At 39.5% G+C, this 22,465-nt stretch overlaps 2 protein-coding genes across 3 annotated transcripts; both read right to left on the reverse strand.

Moving 5' to 3' along the window:
- Positions 1 to 1,134: 1,134 nt before the first annotated feature.
- On the reverse strand, positions 1,135 to 18,119 carry LOC116248362 (aspartic proteinase 36-like). Of its 2 annotated transcripts, XM_031621113.2 has the most exons (10): positions 17,115 to 18,119; positions 16,504 to 16,633; positions 15,914 to 16,161; positions 14,004 to 14,228; positions 12,053 to 12,227; positions 11,908 to 11,978; positions 11,568 to 11,658; positions 9,673 to 9,748; positions 2,274 to 2,345; positions 1,135 to 1,857 (listed from the first exon to the last, which is right to left on the reverse strand). In XM_031621113.2, the coding sequence occupies exons 1-10, from the start codon at positions 17,336 to 17,338 to the stop codon at positions 1,712 to 1,714; spliced, it is 1,458 nt and encodes a 485-aa protein (XP_031476973.1). In that variant the 5' UTR covers positions 17,339 to 18,119; the 3' UTR covers positions 1,135 to 1,711. The 2 variants fall into 2 exon arrangements, with proteins under 2 accessions (XP_031476973.1, XP_031476975.1); XM_031621115.2 differs by lacking the exon at positions 11,568 to 11,658 and having other exon boundaries at positions 1,701 to 1,857.
- Positions 18,120 to 18,231: 112 nt separating this feature from the next.
- LOC116248364 (thioredoxin F-type, chloroplastic-like) lies at positions 18,232 to 21,179 on the reverse strand. The gene is made up of 3 exons (XM_031621117.2): positions 20,749 to 21,179; positions 19,258 to 19,357; positions 18,232 to 18,662 (listed from the first exon to the last, which is right to left on the reverse strand). Exons 1-3 carry the CDS (start codon positions 21,087 to 21,089, stop codon positions 18,531 to 18,533), a joined length of 573 nt encoding a protein of 190 aa, XP_031476977.1. The 5' UTR covers positions 21,090 to 21,179; the 3' UTR covers positions 18,232 to 18,530.
- Positions 21,180 to 22,465: the final 1,286 nt, after the last annotated feature.

Here is a 22,465-nt window from a genome sequence, read left to right on the forward strand (position 1 = left end):
TTAGCAGTACCCAAATATTTCCATGATGGTTTAACGACTCAGTTTTGCCTTTCGACATGGTTGTTCATTTTGAAGACTTTTAGCATTCTTTTGGTGAGCCTCAACTCAAACGTGAACTTTCATAGCGCACTCGAGGACTAATAACGTCTTAATATTAGAAAGCTGTCAAGAACATGTTCCACTTTTTGTTTACCAGTTGCAGCTCGTTATCATATTTACACTAGCACAAGCTACTCGACTCCTCAATTTTTTTATATGAAGATCAGTTATTTCCCTATGTACATGAACAATACAGTCATCATATGAGTTCTACAGTCCAGCATATAATTCAGACATGCAATGCAAATATATTCATGACTCATTTTTATTACAAATAGCTCACCGAACAATTTTCCACGTCTATACTAATTACACATTGCTCCAGCAAGTGCATGCGCTCACTCCGCATGTCCTACTTATCATATTTATATAAAAGCTATCAGAAATACTGCTCCCCTTAAACTTTAACTCCCGTTAAACTTTGGCATATACCTCTGACTACAAAGCCTACTTTGTCAAGACGCATAGAATTTCCTCAACATTGAAATGAGGCCCAATTGATTTTACTTCCTCGATGGTTTTATTGAAACTGTCAACTGAAACCAAAGTAGGACAATCAGACCATTTGCGTACAATCAACACCAACTGATGGTATAATCCTACAATAAGTGTACACCTTCCAAGGACATGTCGACTGAATTCGAAGGTTGGTTTTATCCAAGATACAAAGAACTGGCTTTAAATTTAGGGGAGACAATGCCGATGTCTATACCATAGCTCCATTGGTTCCAATTACGTCAGCGTTAAGAATGAAATTCATGTCGGAAACCAGGCATTGAGATATTATTAGCAAGCAACGATGAGCGTGGGTTTCTGTATCAACTAACAAAAAGAAATGCATTTACCAGAAATTTGTATTCCTGTCCAATCATGCATTGTCAGATCACACCTTTGAATGCTAAATGGCAATCAATTATGTAGATCAAAAGCGATGGCCAGCAGACACATATTCATAATATATCCACCTTGGAGCCATTTCCTCCACCCTTGATATTATACACTAAGCCCACCAACTAGTTACTTGGACCTATCAAGTGAATAATAATAATTTGTATTAGAAATGGATGCTTCCACAACCACCTAGATCAGGTCCAGAACATGGATCAAACAGCATGAATTGTAATAAGAAAATGATTGTCCAGAAAAGTGTACATAGGAAGCTAAAAGCAAATGAAACAGCTTTCGGAAGCTATGGTGCAAAACATCAGAACTTGAGGATGGCAACAGGTTTCAGGCCAACCATTTTCATGCTGCTGTTCATAGAAAGCTGCCTTACACCTCTATGGAATGTGTGCTTTTTAACTACCCACAAACTGTTCATAATTCACTCAAAGGGCAAAGGTTAACGATGAGTTATGTCTCTGCGAGGCACGATTCTTTCTAGGATCAATAACAATTCTACGTAATGTCATGACATTCAGCAACCTGCTTTTAGCTGAGCTTGTCCCACCTAGCAGCTAGAGCAAATAACTGTTAGGAGCAGGAGGATGGATTGGTTGTTCTTCCTCTTCAAAATTTTCCTTTTCTTTCTTCTGCTGAGAAGACGTGCAGCACCCTTTTTATTAAGTGATGCAAATCAACAAAATGATCAAGTTGCTTCAAACAATAGAAATTAAAGAATCAAATGAAGAATGATAATTAGGAATAGTATTAATGGTGATCGAAGCGAATCAAGGTTACAGGCCAAAGAAATGTTATGGGCTCCAACAGAATAAACAGCTCCAGTCTTAGAATCTTTCACTTTGATGCTGGTCGAGCCTGAAAAGGTCAAAAGAAATGTTTCATCTTAAAAGAAATGAAGCCAAAATACTTTGACTGTGAAGCTTTTAGATACATGGCAGAAACAGAGCTTCTCCAGAACAAGCAGTTACTATGTGTATCCAATCAATTTGGATTATAAGATGGTATTACTGCATTTCTACAGTTATTATGAGGAAAACCTGCATTTCTCATTAGTTGCAAACCCACACCCACGTAATTTCCTTTTCCAGGAACTCAAATCCCAACATGTTATACAAATCCAATACAAACTTTTTAATAGGTTTTGTTTTTTTTATTTGGTATCTTGTGTGTTTACCTTTTTACTATTGAATAATAGTGATAACATACCCAAGACAACCTTGACTAAAATTTGGAAAAGTTGACATATATTGAGACACAAGAAAATCACTTACAATCATAGTCAGTCCATCCGATGGCTTGGTTCTCAAGATCATAAAAAACCAATCTATTAGCCAAAACCAAATCTGCATGAACAATGAAAAAAAGTAAAATAATATGATTAGGAAAGCATAAATGCATTGACAGATAATGACAATTTTTTACTTTATTCGTATACGGTCCAAGGAATTGAACTCTTGACCTCCTTCAACTTGAAGGTCTTAAGCCAACCAATACATCCAGGTAAACAAACACATGGTGGAAAGCTATTTAGGGCCTCACTATCAGTCTCAACTCCTGGTAAAGTAAAATATCAGGCTAAACCAGACAGAAGGATCTTATAGACCACATTAATTTCTGGGAAATATACATACTGGTAAAGAACCATGTCAAAAGTACAGCCTTCATGACCTTTAAATAGTTCATAGATGAAATGGCAACACAGCTTATCACTTATGCACCTGTCAGTTTTGCATGTGCAATAGGAGAGCATAGAAAACTGTTTCTGGACCCTCTAGGCCATCATAAAGAGTAGATTTAGCTGCTGGAATAAGGTTGCACGTGCAGTAGTGAAGAGTTTGAAGGGAGAAAAAATAAAGACAACAAGAAGCAAAGAAGTGGGGAACGAACAAAGGAAGAAAAGTGATGGGAACATGAACAATTAAAAGAAAAATGGTCAGAAAATCACACATGAAAAAAAAAACAAATTGGAAATGAATTGGAAGCTAGTTTTACAGGGTTCTATTTGGTCTGGTACCATGTAGACCACCCAAGTGGTTTTCTGCAAATCCCAACTGATGAAGTGAGTGAGTAGGAAGAAGTGAGGACAAAAGTTTTCAGTAAAACAACCATAATTTCTATTAATTTTCTTGTATGTAGGAACTATAAAAGACAGCCTTACTAAGTAAATGGCAAAACAACATAACAAGGCTAACATTGAAAATTGAGGTATGCAGAGAGAAACATTAAAAGCTATTCAACAATCTAAGATTCAAATGATGGACTCATATGAAGAGATCAGAACTAAAATATTATGCTTAGAAGTTTTAGTTTGTCATTAGAAGTTAATTAAACCTCATTAACTTGTTCATATTAATATGTGTTATGTTGCTTACTGGTAGGCACTGCCTGCCAAAGTAGTTCACACCAAGCACTAAGAGACACGCACACAAATTAGGGTTATCCTGCCCTAATTCTTCATTAACCAGAAAATCATAAGTCGAGTGTTTTACAGCTAGCATTATATATGGGCTGACAGAAATGGATACTCAGTGATGGACCCGACCCAAAGATACCCTTATTCAATCGTATACCCTAATACAGACTATTATCATTTAACGGCTCTATCAATCACCCCTCCCTTGCAAGCAACACCTTGTCCTCAAGGTGTAACATCTGGAAAATGCTGTTGGAGCTCAGTAGAGTCCTCCCAAGTGGGCAAAGGAAACTCAGGACCTTGCCATTCGATCAGCCAATCAGTATTGGAAGTCCCCTTTCCCTTGGTGGACCTTCTCTGCAAAATTCTGAAGGGAGTGACTGCATCCTGTTGGTGTTGGGGTAAATTTACGTTTGCAGCAGGTGGTGAGACGTCTGGGTAGTGTGGTTTCAGATAGGACAGATGGAACACTGGGTGCACAGTCGAATCCTCTGGCAGCAGTAATTTGTAGGCAACTTTGCCTATCCTCTGTATAATCTGATAGGCCCAGAATATCGGGCTGAAAGCTTGCTGTTGCCTGTCCCCTTTTCAACAAACCTTCCCTGAGGGATGTGTCTTCAAATATACCCATTCTCCTATCTTGAAATCCCTCTCTGCGATGCTTATTATGCTGTTGTGCGATCCTATTGTTGGCAGCCGCCAACCTCTCTTTAATCACTTTCAGTACATGGTCCCTGGTGAGCAGCTGTAGTTCAACCTCCTCTAATTGTTGTGACTGATTTTGAAAGCGTCATAAATCAAGGGGTTTCCTGCCATATACGATTTCAAAAGGAGACATTTTAATAGCAGTGTGTGGGGCTGTATTTTAGGTGAATTCAGTCCAAGACAGAAATTGTGTCCAATTGAGGGGTTGAGCCTCCACATAGCACCTTAGATATGTTCTTAAGGTTCTGATAATTGCCTCCGTTTGACCATCCATTTGATGATGGTAGGCTGTGCTCATCTTAAGTTGGGTACCCTGCAGTTTAAAATAACTTTGCCAAAACTTACTCAAGAATAGTGAGTCCCTATCACTTACTATTGAGCGTGGCATTCCATGAAGCTTTCCCACCTGCTCTTGGAAGGCTTTGGCTACATCCGGTGCCGTGAAAGGATGGGCTAGGGCAATAAAATGTGCATATTTGGATAGCCGATCAACCACCACCAGAATGACAGACTTTCCCTTCGACTTTGGCAGTCCTATATAATCCACGGATAAATCTTCCCAAATGCAAGCTGAAATTGGAAGTGGCTGAAGCAAGCCTGCTGGTTTCAACGTTTCATACTTATGTTTTTGGCAAATGAGACAAGCACGCACATAATCCCTGATTTCCCTTTTCATGCCAGGCCAATAAAAGGTTCTTCTAACCCTCCGATATGTGTTTTCCACCCCTCAGTGACCAGCCTCTTTGCTGTCATGGAAATTTACAATTGTGGTCTCTGTAAGACCAGATTCAGGGGAACCATAGATCCGCCCTTTGTAATGTAAGTAGGGTTGCCTCCACTTATAACCATATGTCTGCGTCTATGAGGTTTGTAGCCTCTATTTATTTCCTGCACAGATTTAGCCTGCTGATATGCTAATTCTAACTGAGCCCAAAGGTCTGCTGTGGGAAGCAACAGTGTATTCAATTGGATATGTAGTTCCTCACCTTGCTGATCCTGCCCAAACTGCCTTGACAGTCCGTCTGCAACCACGTTTTCAGGTCCTTTCTTGTACAATATTTCAAAATCATAGCCCAACAGTTTAATTACCCATTTCTATTGTGTAGGGTTCAATACTTTCTGCTGCAGGTAGTGTTTTAAGTTGCGGTGGTCTGTGTAAATCTGAAGTCATTTCCCCACTAGGTAATAGTGTCATTTGCAGACTGCTAACAATCAGTTCTCTCTCACAAACTGATTTCCCATTGAACCTTTCACCCATGGCCTTGATGAAGAATGCTAGAGGGTTGCCTTCTTGAATCAATACCACACCCACCCCTTGCTCTGATGCGTCAGTCTCAAGCTTGAAGGCTTTCTTGAAGTCAGGTAATGCTAGGATTGGAGCACTTATTATGGCCTACTTAAGTCTTTCAAATGCTTCCTTGCCCTCCTCCTTCCACTCAAATTGCTTTTTCTTGAGTATCTTCGTAAATCTGAAGTCGTTTCCCCACTACGTAAGAGTGTCATTTGCGGACTGCTAGGACAATAGCAATCAGTTCTCTCTCATAAACTGATTTCCCTTTGAACCCTTCACCCATGGCCTTGATGAAGAATGCTAGAGGGTAGCCTTCTTGAATCAATACTGCACTCACCCCTTGCTCTGATGTGTCAGTCTCAAGCTTGAAGGCCTTCTGAAGTCGGGTAGTGCTAGAATTGGAGCACTTATTATGGCTGACTTAAGTCTTTTGAATGCTTCCTTCCCCTCTTTCCACTCAAATTGGTTTTTCTTGAGCATCTTCGTAAGGGGCGCAGCTATGAGTCCAAAACTCTGCACAAATCAACGATAGTACCCTGCAAGCCCAAAGAAGGCCCGCAGGCCTTTTATGTCTTTGGGCGGCTGCCACTCCTTAATGGCTGCCAACTTGTCTTCTTCCATGTGTACCCCATTAGTTGATATAACGTGACCCAAATAAGTGATATGGTCACTGCCGAATAGACATTTAGAAGCCTTGTCCTGCAGTTTATGCGCTCTCAACCTGCTAAGAACTTCCTTTAGCTGCTGCACATGTTCCTGGATGTTAGAACTATAAATTAATATATCATCAAAAAACACCAAGACAAACATTCTCAAACCAGGGCAGAATATCTCATTCAAGAGGGCTTGGAAAGTTGCTGGTGCGTTGGTAAGCCCAAAGGGCATAACCCTAAATTCGTAATGACCTTCATGGGTTTGGAAGGCTGTTTTAGGAATGTCTTGGGGAGACATCCTAATTTGATGATATCCTGCTTGGAGATCAAGTTTAGAAAATACGTAGCCCCTTCTATTTCATCCAATAGTTCTTCCACAACCGGAATTGGATATCGATTCTTGATGATTATTGTGTTCAACCCCCTATAATCCACACAAAATCTCCATAACCCATCCTTCTTTTTTTACCAATATCGAGGGGGAAGAGTATGGACTTCTGCTGGGCTGAATTACTCCCTATGAAAGCATTTGTTTCACCAATTGTTCAATGGACTCCTTCTGAGTATAGCTGTACCTTTATTGTCTAAAGTTAACTGGTTTTGACCCTGGTTCCACTGCTACTTTTGATGATCTAGGCTTCTTCTTGGGGGTAACCAGGTTCAGCAAAAATATCAGTAAATCCCTGTAGAAGTGGTTTTAAACTTTTAATGGCTGTGGCATGCCATCCTACGAGTCCTCATTCTGTTCTGATGTCCCCACTATTAACATGAGTAGAATATGTAACCCTGCTGCTGTGCTTTCAGTTTTGGTTGTCAATGTATCCAGCTGACCCTTTGGGCTGGTCAGTGTTGCAGCCTATGTTGTTCTTCACCTCCATCACCACCAAATCTCATTTTCATTGCCATGAAATACCATTCAACCCATCCCAGCTGCTTCAACCACTGAATACCCAAAACCAAGTCTGCTTCTCCCATCGCAAGTGGGTGAAGTTCTACCTGATATTTCTGTCCTTGGATTTCCACCAGTTCTTGTGGGCATTTGCCTTTACATTCAAGGGAATCACCATTCCCCACCAGCACTTTAAAACCCTGTGTCCTATGGTTTTACATCCACAAATCTTGGTTGTGTGCTCGTTCACGAAATTATGTGTGGAACCCGTGTCCACTAATATGCTAACCCTGCATCCTTTTAATTTCCCTTATACACGCATCACTTGTGGTGCTTCCTCTCCCGCCAGGGCATGAAAAGATATTTCCGGCAGATTGGTTTGTTCAACCCAGTTCTATTCTTCCCCCTTTTCCACTGGCTCCTCTCCTTCTTCCTGCACTTCGCTGGACAGTTCTTCCACTAAGTACATGTGCACTTTTTTACACGCGAGGCTTGGAGACCACCTCTCGTCGCATTGGAAGCACAACCCCTTGCATCTCCTGTCCTTAATCTGGTCTGGGCTCAGCCTTCTCACTATTCCTTGCTGTTTTTCTGCGCTGACTCTACCCGCTGGTGGCTCTTATGCCTCCTTACTCAGGTTCTGCATTTTCCATATAGGGGCTTTACTCTGACGACCCTCTCAGTGCAGCATGCCCAAACACTTCCCTTCTTTTCTGCAATCCTGGCATACTCAAACGCCTCCAGTAGTGATTGAGGTCTATTAGACTGGACATCCACTCTGATTTCATCTTTCAAACCTCCAACAAAAGTTCCAACAAGAGCTTCCACCGGCCACCCACGGACCATGTTGCTCTTTTCTTCAAATTCGGCCTGATATTCTATGACGGAACCTTTCTGATGTATCTTGGATAGTTCGACATTAAAATCCAAGTAGGCAAAGGGCCCAAAATGCACGGTCATGGCAGCCACCATCTCTGGCCAGGTCGGTTTCCCTTAATGTGCTATAAGCCATCAGTACCATCTGATAGCCATCTTCGCCCACGGCTTGTCGTGCCTCTTCTATCTGTTTCTTGAAAGCCTTCATTGCAGCAAGCATTTCCGTGTTTGTCATCGGTGTGGCTCTAATACCAATTTGGTAGGTGCCGCCTACCAAAGTAGTTCACACCAAGCACTAAGAGAGACTCATGCACACAAATTAGGGTTACCCTGCCTTAATTCTTCATTATCCAGAAAATCATAAGTCGAGTGTATTACAGCCAGCCATATATATGGGCTGACAGCTATGTCACACGGATACGGCAGTCTGGGCCACATACCAGCGTCGACACGCCAACACGCGGAACCCGACACTTGGACACGGCCGGATACCTTTTGGATCGGGTCTGGGTCAGACCCAATCTGAACCACTTTCATAACCTGTTTTAACTTTAGTTTTTAACCCTCGACGCTCATTTTATGCTCGATGCTCGACCCTCAACTCCTTGTGGTGACAGCAGAGTAGGCAATGGCGGATTAGGGCGACGGCAACAAGCTCCGGCGATCGATGGCGGCAGACAGGTAAGTGTTTTTTTTTCTTTTAGAAGTTAGGGTTTCAACTTTTGCCGATTTGGGGATTTGGGGATTTTGCCGATTTGTTCCATCTATTTCATTCCTTTTCTTTCTTATTTTGTTCTTCCGTTTCAGAGTTCTTCCTTTCCTCTTTGTGTTTTCTTTGCCGTAACGAACTGCCGTTTCAGAGTTCATGCCCTCGTTGCCATCGTTTTTTCTCCTTAACTTATTATTTTGTTTATTGGATATGTCCTTCTATATTTGAAGAGTTGAATCCATTAAACATGTTATTGAAGTCACAATCTGAAGTCTCTTTGTGTATTTGACTGGTTCTGGCTTTCTTGATTGCACAATCTGAAGGCTCTTCTTTTGTTGCTGAATCTCGTTTTTACATTAAACTGCATTTCTTTTTGTCTTTCTAATTTCCTGCCTTATGATTAACTGAATATGTATTTCTTCTCCTGAACTGGAAGTCTGGAATTCTTTGATCTGCCTTATGAGATTGGTGATGAAAAAACAATGTTTTGTTTGAGACTTTCTTTTGTATGATTTATGAGATTGTAAGAGTGAATTATTAATTGCATGTTTTTTTTTATTATCATTTTTAATTTTTTTGAATATAATATTCGCCGTATCCGCGTATCCTAAAATTTTGAAAATTTCCGTGTCCCCATACCCGTAATGGTACCCATACCCGTATCCATGAGACATAGGCTGACAGAAATGGATCCTCAGTGATGGACCCGATCCAAGGACACCCTTATTCTATCGTATACCCTAATATAGACTATTATCGTTTAACGACTCTATCACTTATGTTCTTACCAGTTGCCATCAAAGACTAGACAAATCATTCCTGAGATTCCTTTCACAATATTCTTCAAAAAGTAGATAACAGCACAAAATATGGAAAGAGGAAAAGAGAATTAGGCTGATAACCAGTGGAAGATAAAAATGGTAACAAACACTAGAACTTTCCATAAATCTAAACATGAGAAAAATTAAAATGGACAATCAGAATGGAAAGAAACTTGTCCATCAATCTAGGAGTGCAATGCAAGTACAGGAACATAAAAACTGGTAGACCATAGTGTAAAAATAACAAGAAAAGTTGAAGAACATTTCATAACTAAGAGTTTACTTCCTCTCAAAAGGTCTTATCAGATCATACCCCCAAAAACGGCCCAAAGTTTTGCATCCTTACTCTGACTTCCACTTGTTTGGAAGCCAATACACCATTCAAATTCCTGCAAGAGAATATTAAGAAGCAAAATACTCAGTTGCAACAAAAAGAAAGACCAATAATAACAATCTAACCTCAAATAAAATTTTCACCAGGCTTTAATTGCAAATGTACAGCTCTAAGAAGGATAATCAGCACTACTGATCTACTATGTTTGCCACAAAGCTGAACAAGATTCCCTCAACATTTCCTGGAAAGAGTGGCATAATATATGTCTAGCTTTGGTAGTCATGCTTTAAGTTTTCTTTTCCTGACAATCAACATCAACATTATCATAATCCCAAGTTGCTTCACTCGCAACTGTAAAGATTTGACACAGGTCCTGCTGTTTCCATTTGTGTGCTTCAACAAGGCTATTTTTCCTTTTATACCTTCAATGTTGAAATTCTTAATGTGAGCCAAGCACAGTCCAAACCAGTGTTGTACGTATCGTACGATATGGGGCCGTATCGTACGATACGGGGCCGTATCGTACGATACGTATCGTATCGTTTGCAAAATACGATACGATACACCCCTGTATCGCAAATGGGGGTGTATCGTACCTGTATCGTACGATACGTGCGATACGGGCCCCCGTATCGTGCGATACGGGCTGATTTCTAAAAAGGAGACTTGCACCCCATTTTTTCGAGTTTTTTTTATAAAAACCCACCCCTCGATTTCCATTGTGAAATCATCGATTGTCACCGTGAAATCATCTATTAAACCATGGATTTGTGCATGGGTGGCTGATTCCCATTGAGAGGAAATGGTTTTTTTTTAAACTATGAAGATAAAGATGAAAAAGAATGATATTGTTATGAATTTTGATGTCTATGAAGTATGAATGATGAACCGTGAACGTGTAAGTTTATAGCATTTAGCAAAATAATAAGTCTATCATTATCTAAAAGACTAAACCATGTTTTCTATGAAGAATTTATTATTTTTATTTTTTTCTGATTTTTTATGTTTTTTTTTAATTTTTTCTGATTTATTTTTTTTTTTTAAATTTACGATACGGTTACGATACGTTCTGATACGGCGTATCTTAAAGTCCGACCGCTACGCTTTTTACAACATTGGTCCAAACAGTGAGTATTCATTCTCAAACAAGCCAAGCTTGAGGTTGGCAGGTTACAAGCCAAGGCTGAGTAACCTTAAGCTCATATGCCCCCATGTCACAAAATTTGTGTAAAATAATTAGGACCCAGAAATCTCTCTCTCTTCCCCCAACCAACCCCCCACCAACCACCCCCCCAACCCTCACATACATACACATAGCTGTTCTTCTTCTCGGCATGTCTAGTGAACTTTTTATGGAACACTTATACGAACTTGCGAAGCATGTTCCTGAGCCAGCTTGAACCTCAGCTCAATTAATTTAATTTTATGAGACTAACTGAGAGGAGCTTGGCTTCTAAAGCTCGATTCAAGCTCAAACTGAGTTTGAGCATTCTAATATATGATTCAACCTGAGTTTGAGCTAGTTCAGCTCAAGCCCAACTCAACTAGTGCAGCCCCACTAGACACTAGTAATAGCATAGATCCACATTAGTATATAACTTGAATATCTCATCACTCTGTCTTCAAGAACATGCTAATTTGAAATTTTGGAAGAACAAATTGTGGCTGGGTTCAATTCATGTAGGGTTAATCAACATATGAATAGGAAACATTACATCAGAATGATTAGTCACTAGACTGGCAGCAACTGTGCAGAATGTGTAAGATAAACTTGAACCAGTTCATCGACATTACCACCATTTCATAACTTTATGCAAACAGCTGTGCTACTGCTGCCCTTAAATAAATAAAAAGTCTGAGAGAAGAATACTTACACCTAGTCGATAAAGATACTGATGTGGATAAACCTTCATGCTAACGGAATTTTCAAAATAGAATGTGACGTACGGAAAGGAATCATTAACACTGCAGTAGAATCATGGATCAGAAAATTAATGTCTAAGATACAGGGCTTCCACATTCATCAAAGAAAAAGTTTCCACAAATATCACCCACAGGTTAGGGGTTCTGCTTTTAGTTGGCTGTCAAGAGGCTCATAAAGTACCTGCCCTTTAGTTGGCCAAGCACCCATGGCGCTCACTTATCTAGGTTAACTGGGCAGACTACACATACAGAATCAATATCAAGAAGTCAGCAGTTGTTCAAAATATTTACCTTCCAGTGAACTGAAAGCAGCTTGACCCTTGAACTGTAAAATATTCTACGCGGGGTCCATTTGACCGAATCTGAGAAATAACACAGGAGCAAGCAATTACCACACCAAAGAGAACCAAGTAAACACTCAGAAAGTCCTACTCACTGCATTCATCAAAGGACTGTAGATATCCTCTGGAATATAGGCCAAAGTAGTCCCACTGTCTATGATTGCTCCCATCCTATCTTGCGCTGCAGCTCCAGAATCAGCCACACCTGAAGGAAGTTGAAGCATTACCCCGCCAACATCAATTCCCTTCATGTACACGTTATAATGTGACCTATGGTGAAGATTAGTTAGTGATAATTCAAGAAATCACCAGTCTCAATTTATATGGAAAGGCATAATAAAACTGTTCAACGCAAAAGTATTTTAAGACGAGGAGGCCAAATCACAAATTTTTTGCATACTCAGTTTTCACTAATTCCCAAAAGCTTTCTCTTTTCAACATAATTCCCCCCAAAAGCTTTATCATTTCAACATAACAAATTCTGGAAATTAATCTGATACTAACTTGACATTGACATTTATACACAGAAATAATATTTTTTCTTAATTTTCGCATTTCTTACATTCCATTCCTCAGAAGCTTTATCTTTTCAACATAAAAGCTTCTGGAAGATAATGTGATACATATATTAACTTTTATATTCCTTTGTGTAATTTTATTTTTCATTGTGTTTCTGCTTTTTAAATTTTAAACCTTTAAGTGAACATGCAACTTTTTCATATTTGTAGTTGTTGACGTTCCTAAAAATTTTCCTTCACCCAAGAAATCTAGATGCCTGTCCGACTGCTGTCATAAAACGGTGGCAGCACAGTGAACTTTGCCCTTTCTTTAGGGGCACATTTGGATGAAAAGCAAAAGAAACAAATGGTTCCGTAAAATCATACCAGAGAGAGAGAGAGAGAGATCACTGCTAGGGCATTGAGAGGGGTAATATATCTTATTTTTATTTGTAGCTTACTTAAGTTAATGGGTAACTTTAGTAGCTTAGATAGTCTTAAACATGAAGATGTAAGTGCCCTAACATCCAAAATGAAAGGGAAGGTTTTGGGAAAACCCAAAGGCAAGGAGGAACTTAGAAATATGCCCACAAGAAAGGGAACAATGTGGAAAACTGCCTATTATAATTGACCATAAGAAAAGCATGATAAGTTGTTCAACCAAAGGTTTTCTCTAGATGCAACAGAGAACCACCCATCCAATACAACGATTCATTATGAATTTTCAGCATCTTAATTCCTCAACTCTTTGTTCAATGTAGAAATAAGAAGCTTGCTAAGACTATATTTTTAATCTTCAAGCAATTACTAGTTCCATTGTTGAGGAACAAATTTTCATATCAGTCATCGAGATTAGCTGATTAATAATTTTATACCTTGAGCAACCGAATCTGTCAGAACACCCCAAAAGACAAAGAAGCTCAGAGCACCCCAAAGGACAAAGAAGTATCAGGAATGTGTTCACACCTATTGCATAGTTCCCCATTTACCTTGCTAAACATGACCTTTGAGGAAAACTTTTTCATATCAGTCATTGTGATTAGCTGATTAATGATTTTGTACCTTGAGCAACCTAATCTGACAGAACATCCCAAAAGACAAAGAAGCTCAGCACACCCCAAAGGACAAAGAAGCATCATGAATGTGTTCACACCTATTGCAAATTCGTCGAATCACTCAAACAAATAACAGTTACCCATGGGGCCAAAATAAATCAACCAATTTCAATCAATGGAGTGCTACCAAAAAATACTTATAATCTCTCTCTCTCTCTCTCCCTCTCTCTCTCCCTCTCTCTCTCTCTCTCTCTCTTTCTCTCTCAATATTATATATATATATATATACACACACATTGGAAATAAAAAGTAACATGACCCAAATCCAGTTCTAATGAGGATAGTGCAATATAAATAATGTTTATATAAAATTCGCTAACAATAGAAATTCTCTGACCCAAATATCATAACCTGGATGAAAACCATCAATAACTAAAACAACTACTATTTAGTATTTTCCATGCTCCTCAACAAATTAGAAAGAATTAACATACTCATTAGCGACCATGGGAGTTGTCTTCACATGGGGATACACCACTTGTCCAATAGCAAAAATTCCACCACCATTAATCCCATCCAAGCAATGGGCAAACATCTTGTCAACTTCTCCAGCAGAAGCTAATTGAGAAATCACAGAACTATCCGACTGCCCAAAGCCAATGATCCCATCTAGTGCCTGCCTAGTGTCATCAAGTTGCCCAGTTTGACGAACAGAGCATCTGCACAAGTATCACAAAAATATATTATTGATTCAGTAACTTTTTGAAACAAATTAACTAGTAGAATCAAACAAATGAAATAAAATTCCAATCTTCTGTCCAGACACATGACTGGAAATTCAGGTGAATGTGGTTACCAGCTTATGTATGAATCACAATAAATAATTATCTATGCTACAAACAGCATATTGCCAAATACAGACAAAAACACAAGTGGCTCAGCTCATATGTGACCAACTGTGCAAGATGACTAGATATTTAGCTTGGCAAGAAAGAAGCCCATGGGACTGAATATCAGGATACTACAACTTTAAAGTTAAATTACAAATTAGGGTCAGGAACCTAAGACAAGAAGGAAGATGAGAAAAATGACACATTCCAAAGAAGAAATGTTGGAGACTGAGAGGAAAGAACTAGTCACAGTGAAGATTCCATTGAGTTTCCCATGCAGGGATGCATGGCACTGATGCTAAAGGATGCAGGCAGGCCTACTTAACATAATAAAACCCCAAAGAGAAAAACTAATATTTTCATTTTGGGATCTTGGTACCAAGTACCAACCTAAAATAGACTGAGTGAATAAACACATACGAATGAAACAGTTGAGAAAACCATAAGTGTTATGACTGTATAGAACCAAAGAAGGAATGCTGAACATTGAGAGGAAAGAACTAGCCATAATAAAGATTTTATTTGAGCTTCTTATCCAGGGATATGTGGCACCAATGCTAGACAGGGTGTGAGCAGGCCTACTTGACCTAATAATGACCCCAAACAAAAGCTAAAATTTTCATTTTGGGATTTCAGCATCAACATAAAATATAATGAATGAATAAATCCATATGAATGAAACAGTTGAGAAAACCAAAAAAATAGTTTGACTCTATACAACATCAAGAAGGCAAGAAAAAAGAAAAATCTAGTGAAGAAAAGTACCCAGGTGCTCAGTTAAACATGAAGTAAATCCTAGGTGCCAGGCTAGTGCTTAGGGGAAAACCTGCCATGTATATTAAGTAATTATTTGATTTATAAACATGATTACAAGGTGTCCAGTTCCCTACAAATAAATGCACAAAATTTTGCATGATATTATTCTTCATTCAAATGAAGACGTGAGGATCAGCAAAATCCAATATCTCGTAAAATACAAGACACCAAGCAAAGAATAGCAAGTTCATGAAACTTCCAATTGGGAAACAAAAGGTAATCCAAACCAAAGAAAACATGAGGTTCCTCCAGCTCGCTGCCAAAGCAGAGATGAGGTTCCTCCAGCTAGTGATTGCTCAAAGAGCCAGCAATCATGAAGCATATTCAAATCTCCATATTGATGAGTTGCATCCATGTTCAGTTATTTAGTGAAAACACTTCTATAGATGTATATTCCATGTTTGACATATGTCCTCACCAACCATCAGGCTTCAATACAAAAGTACCCATCACAACACCTCTTTCTACGATTGTTTTCCAAAGCAAAATTAGTCAATCATGTTGATCATAAATTTATGGCACGTGAAACAGCACCTTAAAGTGTCAAAACTACAGCTTAACATCAAAGCAAATGTCAAGGTCTTTTCTTTTATTTTTATTAACCTCAAGGATTTAAGATAGCACATTCCTAGTATAAAAACTACTTTTATGTTATTAGCTCGTATTATTAGCATCAAACAGTTACATGGGGAACTTACCCAAACACCACGCTTGCATTGACAGAGCGTGTTTGCAAATTGCCAATAACTTGGTTGTACTGTAAGAAATCCTTTATGAAGTAACCCATACTTGTGCTACCATCCCCGTATTGCAAATAATATTGGCAGGGGAGAGCAGGAGTGCAGCTCGAAAGATGACCCCTATAAAGCGTTGAACAAAAATCATCCCTACATGAAACCAAAGACCCGCTGCTGGACCCACTTGGATCATAAAGAGTCAACTCCAACTGTATGAAAAGCATTTATAATGAACTTCAGAACAGCCGAAAAGCAATTATAAACTATAACAAATCCAGAAATACAGACAATTTTGTTTATCATTCTGATTACAGTCGGCACATGTACATGAATTTGCAATATGCAAATCCTGCTCTAGAATGCATCGTCCATATCTAAACTGATGATAGGCATGGAGATTCCGACACCACCAGATAGACAAGAACTAAACAGGTAGCTCTTCGTACGTTAACTTAAATGTCAAACCTCACGATCTGCATGGGTGCAAAATATCGTGAAATAAACTACCAGGAGAAAACAGAGCAGTCGAAATAAAAAATTAAATAACTTACTCCAAGGCCGCTCTTTTTAGGACAACCCTGACATTGAACGCAATTCACCCAAAGCTGATCGCTGCCTGTATCAACCTGCACGTAGTACTTCTTCGATGGGTTGCCAAGCCAAATTTCAGTATAATACAGCCTAGCGACAACAAATGCCGATCAAAAAACCAAAACTACAATAAAAAACAAAAAAGAAAGAAAAAGCATGCATAAAGAAATCGTAATCCGACGCAAAGCCTATCTCAAGAACCCAAAACCCAGGACTGCATCAAATCAGCATATAGAATGGAATGAATTGTTCAAAAGAATAAACATAAAATATAGTGAAAACAAGTAAGCACTGTTCAAGAGAACATATAAATGGCGTCCCCAAAACCAGACGAACAAATTCCACAGCTAAAGTACTAAAAAACGAAATATTATACCTATTCACAAGTAAACCAAAACATCAGGCCTCGATTCAACAGTTCTCTAAAGAACAAGGAAGTCCAAGAACGAAAATGCAAATTACACAACTCTCAAGGAAAAAAAATAAAAACCGCAAATTACACAATCCCCGCTCAAATACACTAGAACTGCGGAAGAGATTCCCGAATAACCACAGGCGCAGCTACACTCACCCGGCTGCAGTCGCTCTACCAATGCCGCCCAACGGCAGGTCAACATCGCCGAGCATCCGGCCGTGCCTGCTGACGTCATGCGCCCTCAACTCAGCAATCTGGCTCCCCAGACCGGCGAACTTGCTCTTGACTCTAAAAACTCCGTTAGCGGATGCCCCGCCAACACAAAGAAGAACAAGGCAGAGGGCGAACGCCGGAAGAAACACCGGCTTCCTCGAGCCCATTGGAGCAAAAATCAGCTTTATTACCAACCAGAAGAAGGAAGAACAAGAATAACAATATCTAATCAGGATCAAGGACAGGAAGAAGAAGTTGGAGTCTAGGTTACGTGACCATGGGGGAAGACCTCGGAGGACGCAGTCTCTTTCTCTCTCTCGCTCTCCTCCCCCCTCCCTCTCTATCTCTCTCTGTTTGAGAAATAAAAAGGCGGGTGGGGAGCCTTTCCCGTTTCCTTGTCTTTCCCTCTAATTCTTTCCCCCCTCGGTCTCCCTCTCTCTCTTAACGGAAAACTGCTAACAATAGAATTGACAGCTTGGGTACGGATTACGAAAGGAACCTGAGGTTGATGGACAGCACATTCATGTTTTTACCCCCTCCCTTCTTCAAAATTCCATCATCTCCCTTGCACGCTGTCAGGAATTCGTCCCCTGTTTGCTCATTGCTGCATCAAATCTCGGTTCATTTGGATTCGAACCGTGAATGAGGAGTTCCGTTATTAACCTTGTCAGATTCATGAACGTCATCATCTTCATCTTGGACTGACTGGTAAATAAGGGATGCCATAAGGGACGGACAGGTAAATAAGGGATGTCATAAGGAACTGGCTACTGTTGAAGCATGGTATGGTAACAAGTTTGAAGCATTCCATGTCACCAAAATCTGGTCTTAAACATGGGGCCGGATGAACTCTTCGAGTCCTCATAGCTACCATTTTCAGGATCAATTTCACGATGACTAGTTCGATTCTTGTACTGTTTCAAGCATGTTTGAAATGCCTGATCTTAACGGCGACTGCTGCCTAAACATCAGGTCAGATGTCTTTTCTTCCTCTTCGATGAACCTTCGTTTGCGTATATAAACATCAATGTCATAGTGCCAACAACAAAAGGCCATGATATATCTGTAAGCAATCTCGAAGGCCATTGGTGTCATTTAATTGTAGGCAATAGCACTAATTGCCCCATTTCTCACACCTAATGTACATCCAATTTGAACATTAATAAATGTTACAATAACTCAAATGATACAACTCAGTGACGGATAATCATTATAGGCTGGCATCTTCATGTTAAGCCTCCAATGTTGAAGAATACATTTGACTGGAGATTGGGCAGAAAGTTGCCAATCAAGCGGCACACTCAGCCCAGGCATTTCTGTCATCTTAGCCTATAGAATCAGCGGACCATGTTCCGCATGTCAACTTCTTACTGCTTCAAGTGATGCCAAAAGTTCATCAAACTTTGCCCCCACCACCTCTTTCACAACCATACCGTCCTTCAGGATCTTGAAGGTTGGAACTACTGCTACGCCCAACCCTTTGGCCAGAGGCTGCAAACAGAAATGCACATCAAGTTACCAATGACAGAAATAAATACATGATGTGTCCAAAATAGATTGTTCACAATAAATTAGCGAGAAGGCAGACATGCAAGCAAAGAGCATCCATTGAACAGGAAAAAGATGGGGTGCTTGCAGTTTTTCCCGGTTGATTTGTTAGGGAGAGGGATCAAAGTCAAGGTGAAAGCTAAATCACTCTGCTGAGTGAGGACCAGGTGCCTAACATAGATGTTCTGTGGTCATCACGTTTACAACAGTTATGGATGCACATTGGAAGACACAAAGAAGCAGGGTCTCCGGGAAGATCTGCAACCCAGCACCAAAACAAAAAAAAAAGTTCTGCGTGTACCACCAACATTTCAATAACTAAGCAATTTGAACTGTTCTGCAATATCACCTGCACTAAGTATGAAATATAATCAGCTATGACAGGCGCAATTGACTGGACTGACTCAGGCATTGTTCACATCGAATTAGTAGCAGATGTAGTCAATGTTCATGAGACTCTAAACTTGGAGCAACGCCAGAATTCTGAGCTACGCTTAGAAACTACAATAAACAGACAGAAATAAGAAATTATCCTGACCTTGTTCTCTTCATTGCAGTCAAGCTTTAGAAAGACAACGTCCAGACATTTCCCTGACAGTTTCTCGAATTTAGGGGCCATCACCTTACACGGACCACACCTGTAAATACCAACTCTACAATAAGTACCAAATATAAATGATGCGCGGCTTCATTAGATATTGTTACCAAGCTTCGTTTTGAAGTCTACCAGATTTTTTTATATAGAAAGGATAGGTAGCCTGCAAACATCAATTGATCTGCTCTGAATGTCTGATTTCATATGTCAGAAAAATAACGAGGTAGAAGGTCTGAAAGTGCCATCGATTGAAAGATTGACAAAGTATTGAATTTACTAACTGAACTAAACCTAAAATCCTACAAACATATCCTAATAAGCTTTCTTTAGTTCAAAACGTTAATATCACAATATATGTGAAATGATAACGAAATAAAGATATTGCAATACCGTTATAGTGTTCACAGTTTTCGTGCTTTTTCCTCTTCTTACGTAGATAATTTTTTTTTTATCAATCTCCAATTTTCTGCTACTAAAATATTCTTTTTATAATTTATTTATTTTAAGGATGTTTAACAAGAAACTCCGCAGGCTTTGTAGAAAATACAAATATGTACTAAAAAATTACCTCATATGTGGCATTCCTTCGTAAATTATCGCTATAATTTGTATTCGTGAATCGTGACATACATACTTTGAGGAGTTCAATGCACAACGTTGCACAAACTAAGCATCTTGGGGAATGTTAACTGGATGATTCAAAAAAGCAAAATTTTGAGGTTTCTTTGTACGACTTCCTGCTTTAGCATGCCATACTTACCTACATTAATAGGTGATTTTGATTTTTCCTCCATTCGAGAATGGCAGGTTTTCATCATTCTCGTTCAAGAGCAGAACTGGTTTTTAGTGCGTTAAAGAAACAGCAGGTGAGGACTTCAAGAGGACATAAAGATCTGTTCTTCCGATAATATTTCCAAACGATAAATTAAATATACTGATACTTGCATAAAAGTGAAACCCATACTTGGTCAATATCACAGGATACAACTTCTTTTTTGCTTGTCAGATCTTCAAATGTTGTCTATCTTGTTTAACTTTCCCGGCCTTCTACATGTGTAAATTGTAGAATGACACTTGGTGGCACCCCAAACTGTTTTCAGACGGGATATATAGAATCCTCTGAAATTGAAGAGGGATCGTCTATCATCCGAAAATATGATCCTCAGCTTTTTAACAACACTACTCCAGCAAGGATGAAGAGCAGGAAGCATGTGAGCATGTGGATCATATAAAAACTATGCTTCTTTGTTAGGGAACGAGCGCAATTGGCCGGAAGAGTCCCTTAATTGAGCAGCGCTTGTAAGTCTATATACGAGTAGAGAAACGACGAAGATAATCGAGGGAACAGAAATAATATGTGAAAGCTCGTCTGAAACAAAGGAATTCCAAACGAGAACATCAAAAGACGAAAAGGAGAGATCGTTTTCCGATTACCTTTGAGTGTACATATACAGAACAACGATCTTCCCCTCCGCGGCATTTACGATCGGCCAGAACGTGTCCCCATTCACCTCCGTCACCACTCCGGTGGCCGCCGCGGCTCCGGCAACATCCTGGTTGGCGGATGCCAGAACCCTAGCTCCTCTTCTCTTCTCGGTCCTGCACCCCATCCGAACCCGAGTGCAACCAGTGGCCTGATTCCTCCTTCCACTCGGATGATCAATGGACAGTCTGTGCTGGACAAAGGGGAAAGAAGAATTCAATTGCATGCCACGCGAAGTCATCTGACAGGGACTCATAGACGAAGGAGAAATGATCGGAATCCTCAGAGCCATTCCTCCCCCTCCTCCTCCTTCTTCTTCTTCTGCAAAATTCTTTGCTCAAGCAATTCATGAGAGGGCGACCATGGTAGCTGTGCGGATCATAAGCCGAAAAAAAAAAAAGTCATTGTATTCGTGGGAAAGTTAAGCTCTCCGTGTCTGCTTTTGCCACGTGGATAACGCCGTGCATCTTGCTTTAACCTTCATTGACTGGAGACAGTTGTCGAGGTGGCGTTGACGGCTGCGTTATCCATGGCCACCCATTTCTGTCGCTTTTTTCCATTAGGTTCACCATTTTATGGTAATTGTGGAAAACAACTCATAATTTTCTGTTAGCTCCAGTTTAAATATTTAGGATTGACATTGGTGCTCGTGAAATTTTTTTTGTCGCAAGCTTTAGTTTTATTAAAAATTGACAAATAAATGTCTCTTCTCCCAACTATCTTGGATCCTTGCTTGTGACTTTGAAGATTTTATTTTTTCAAACTTACCTTTTGCTTATAGTTATATAATCTGTGGCTCTTTAGACAAGGAATTTACTTAGTTCACTTTTCAGAACAATTATCATCAAACAAGAGCATGACGAGAACTTTCTTAACATGAAAACAAAAAAATTTAGCTTTTTTTTTTCTCAACATTGTCCTATCCAAATTATATTATCTCTCTTTTATCAAATCTCCGATCTCGGTTCCAAGATTTGGATCAGCCCTAAGATTTGAGGCTTTATGAGCCACTATTTTTTCATTGCAGGGACCAAACTAAAGCTTCAAAATTTTAACATGGATCAAAATATAATTTTTAAATTTATATTTATTTATGTTAAATTGAATTTTTTTTTAATTTGTATGTAAAATTTTGAATTTTTAAAAATTTGAGAGAAAGCCATGGGCCCTAGCAGCCTCTTGTCTCTGCCTCTAGATATGCGATCAGCAGATTTCAGATCCGAAAGCTCCGATTGATTTATGAAACCATAAAGGTTGTGTTTGATTCCCTATGGATCTCATATTCAAGGGAATCTCAAATCCATGACAGTTGAGATTTACATATTCAAGGGAATCTCAAATCCATGACAGTTGAGATTTACAGTTGTGTCAAACTGTGGATTTTAACATCTACCCTCAACGTGGATTTCAAATCCACTTTTTAGTAAAAAAAAAAAAAAATTATGGATTTGAAGTCATATGGAGGGGGAGGGTTGGACTTGTAATCAAACGCAACCTAAAAGAGAGAGACCCTTGGTCACCAAAGGTTGACACGGTAAAGAGAAAGGGCGCTTTTGGCAATAGCAACAAGAAGTTGCGATAATGTTTAGATATCTTGGGCACATAATCAGCATTGTCGTCCCACATTTAAAAGCTTTGTCGATTATAGTTTTCTTAAGCGGTGAATGC

Source organism: Nymphaea colorata, chromosome 2, assembly GCF_008831285.2.
Source record: "Nymphaea colorata isolate Beijing-Zhang1983 chromosome 2, ASM883128v2, whole genome shotgun sequence".
NCBI classification, from domain to species: Eukaryota; Viridiplantae; Streptophyta; class Magnoliopsida; order Nymphaeales; family Nymphaeaceae; genus Nymphaea; species Nymphaea colorata.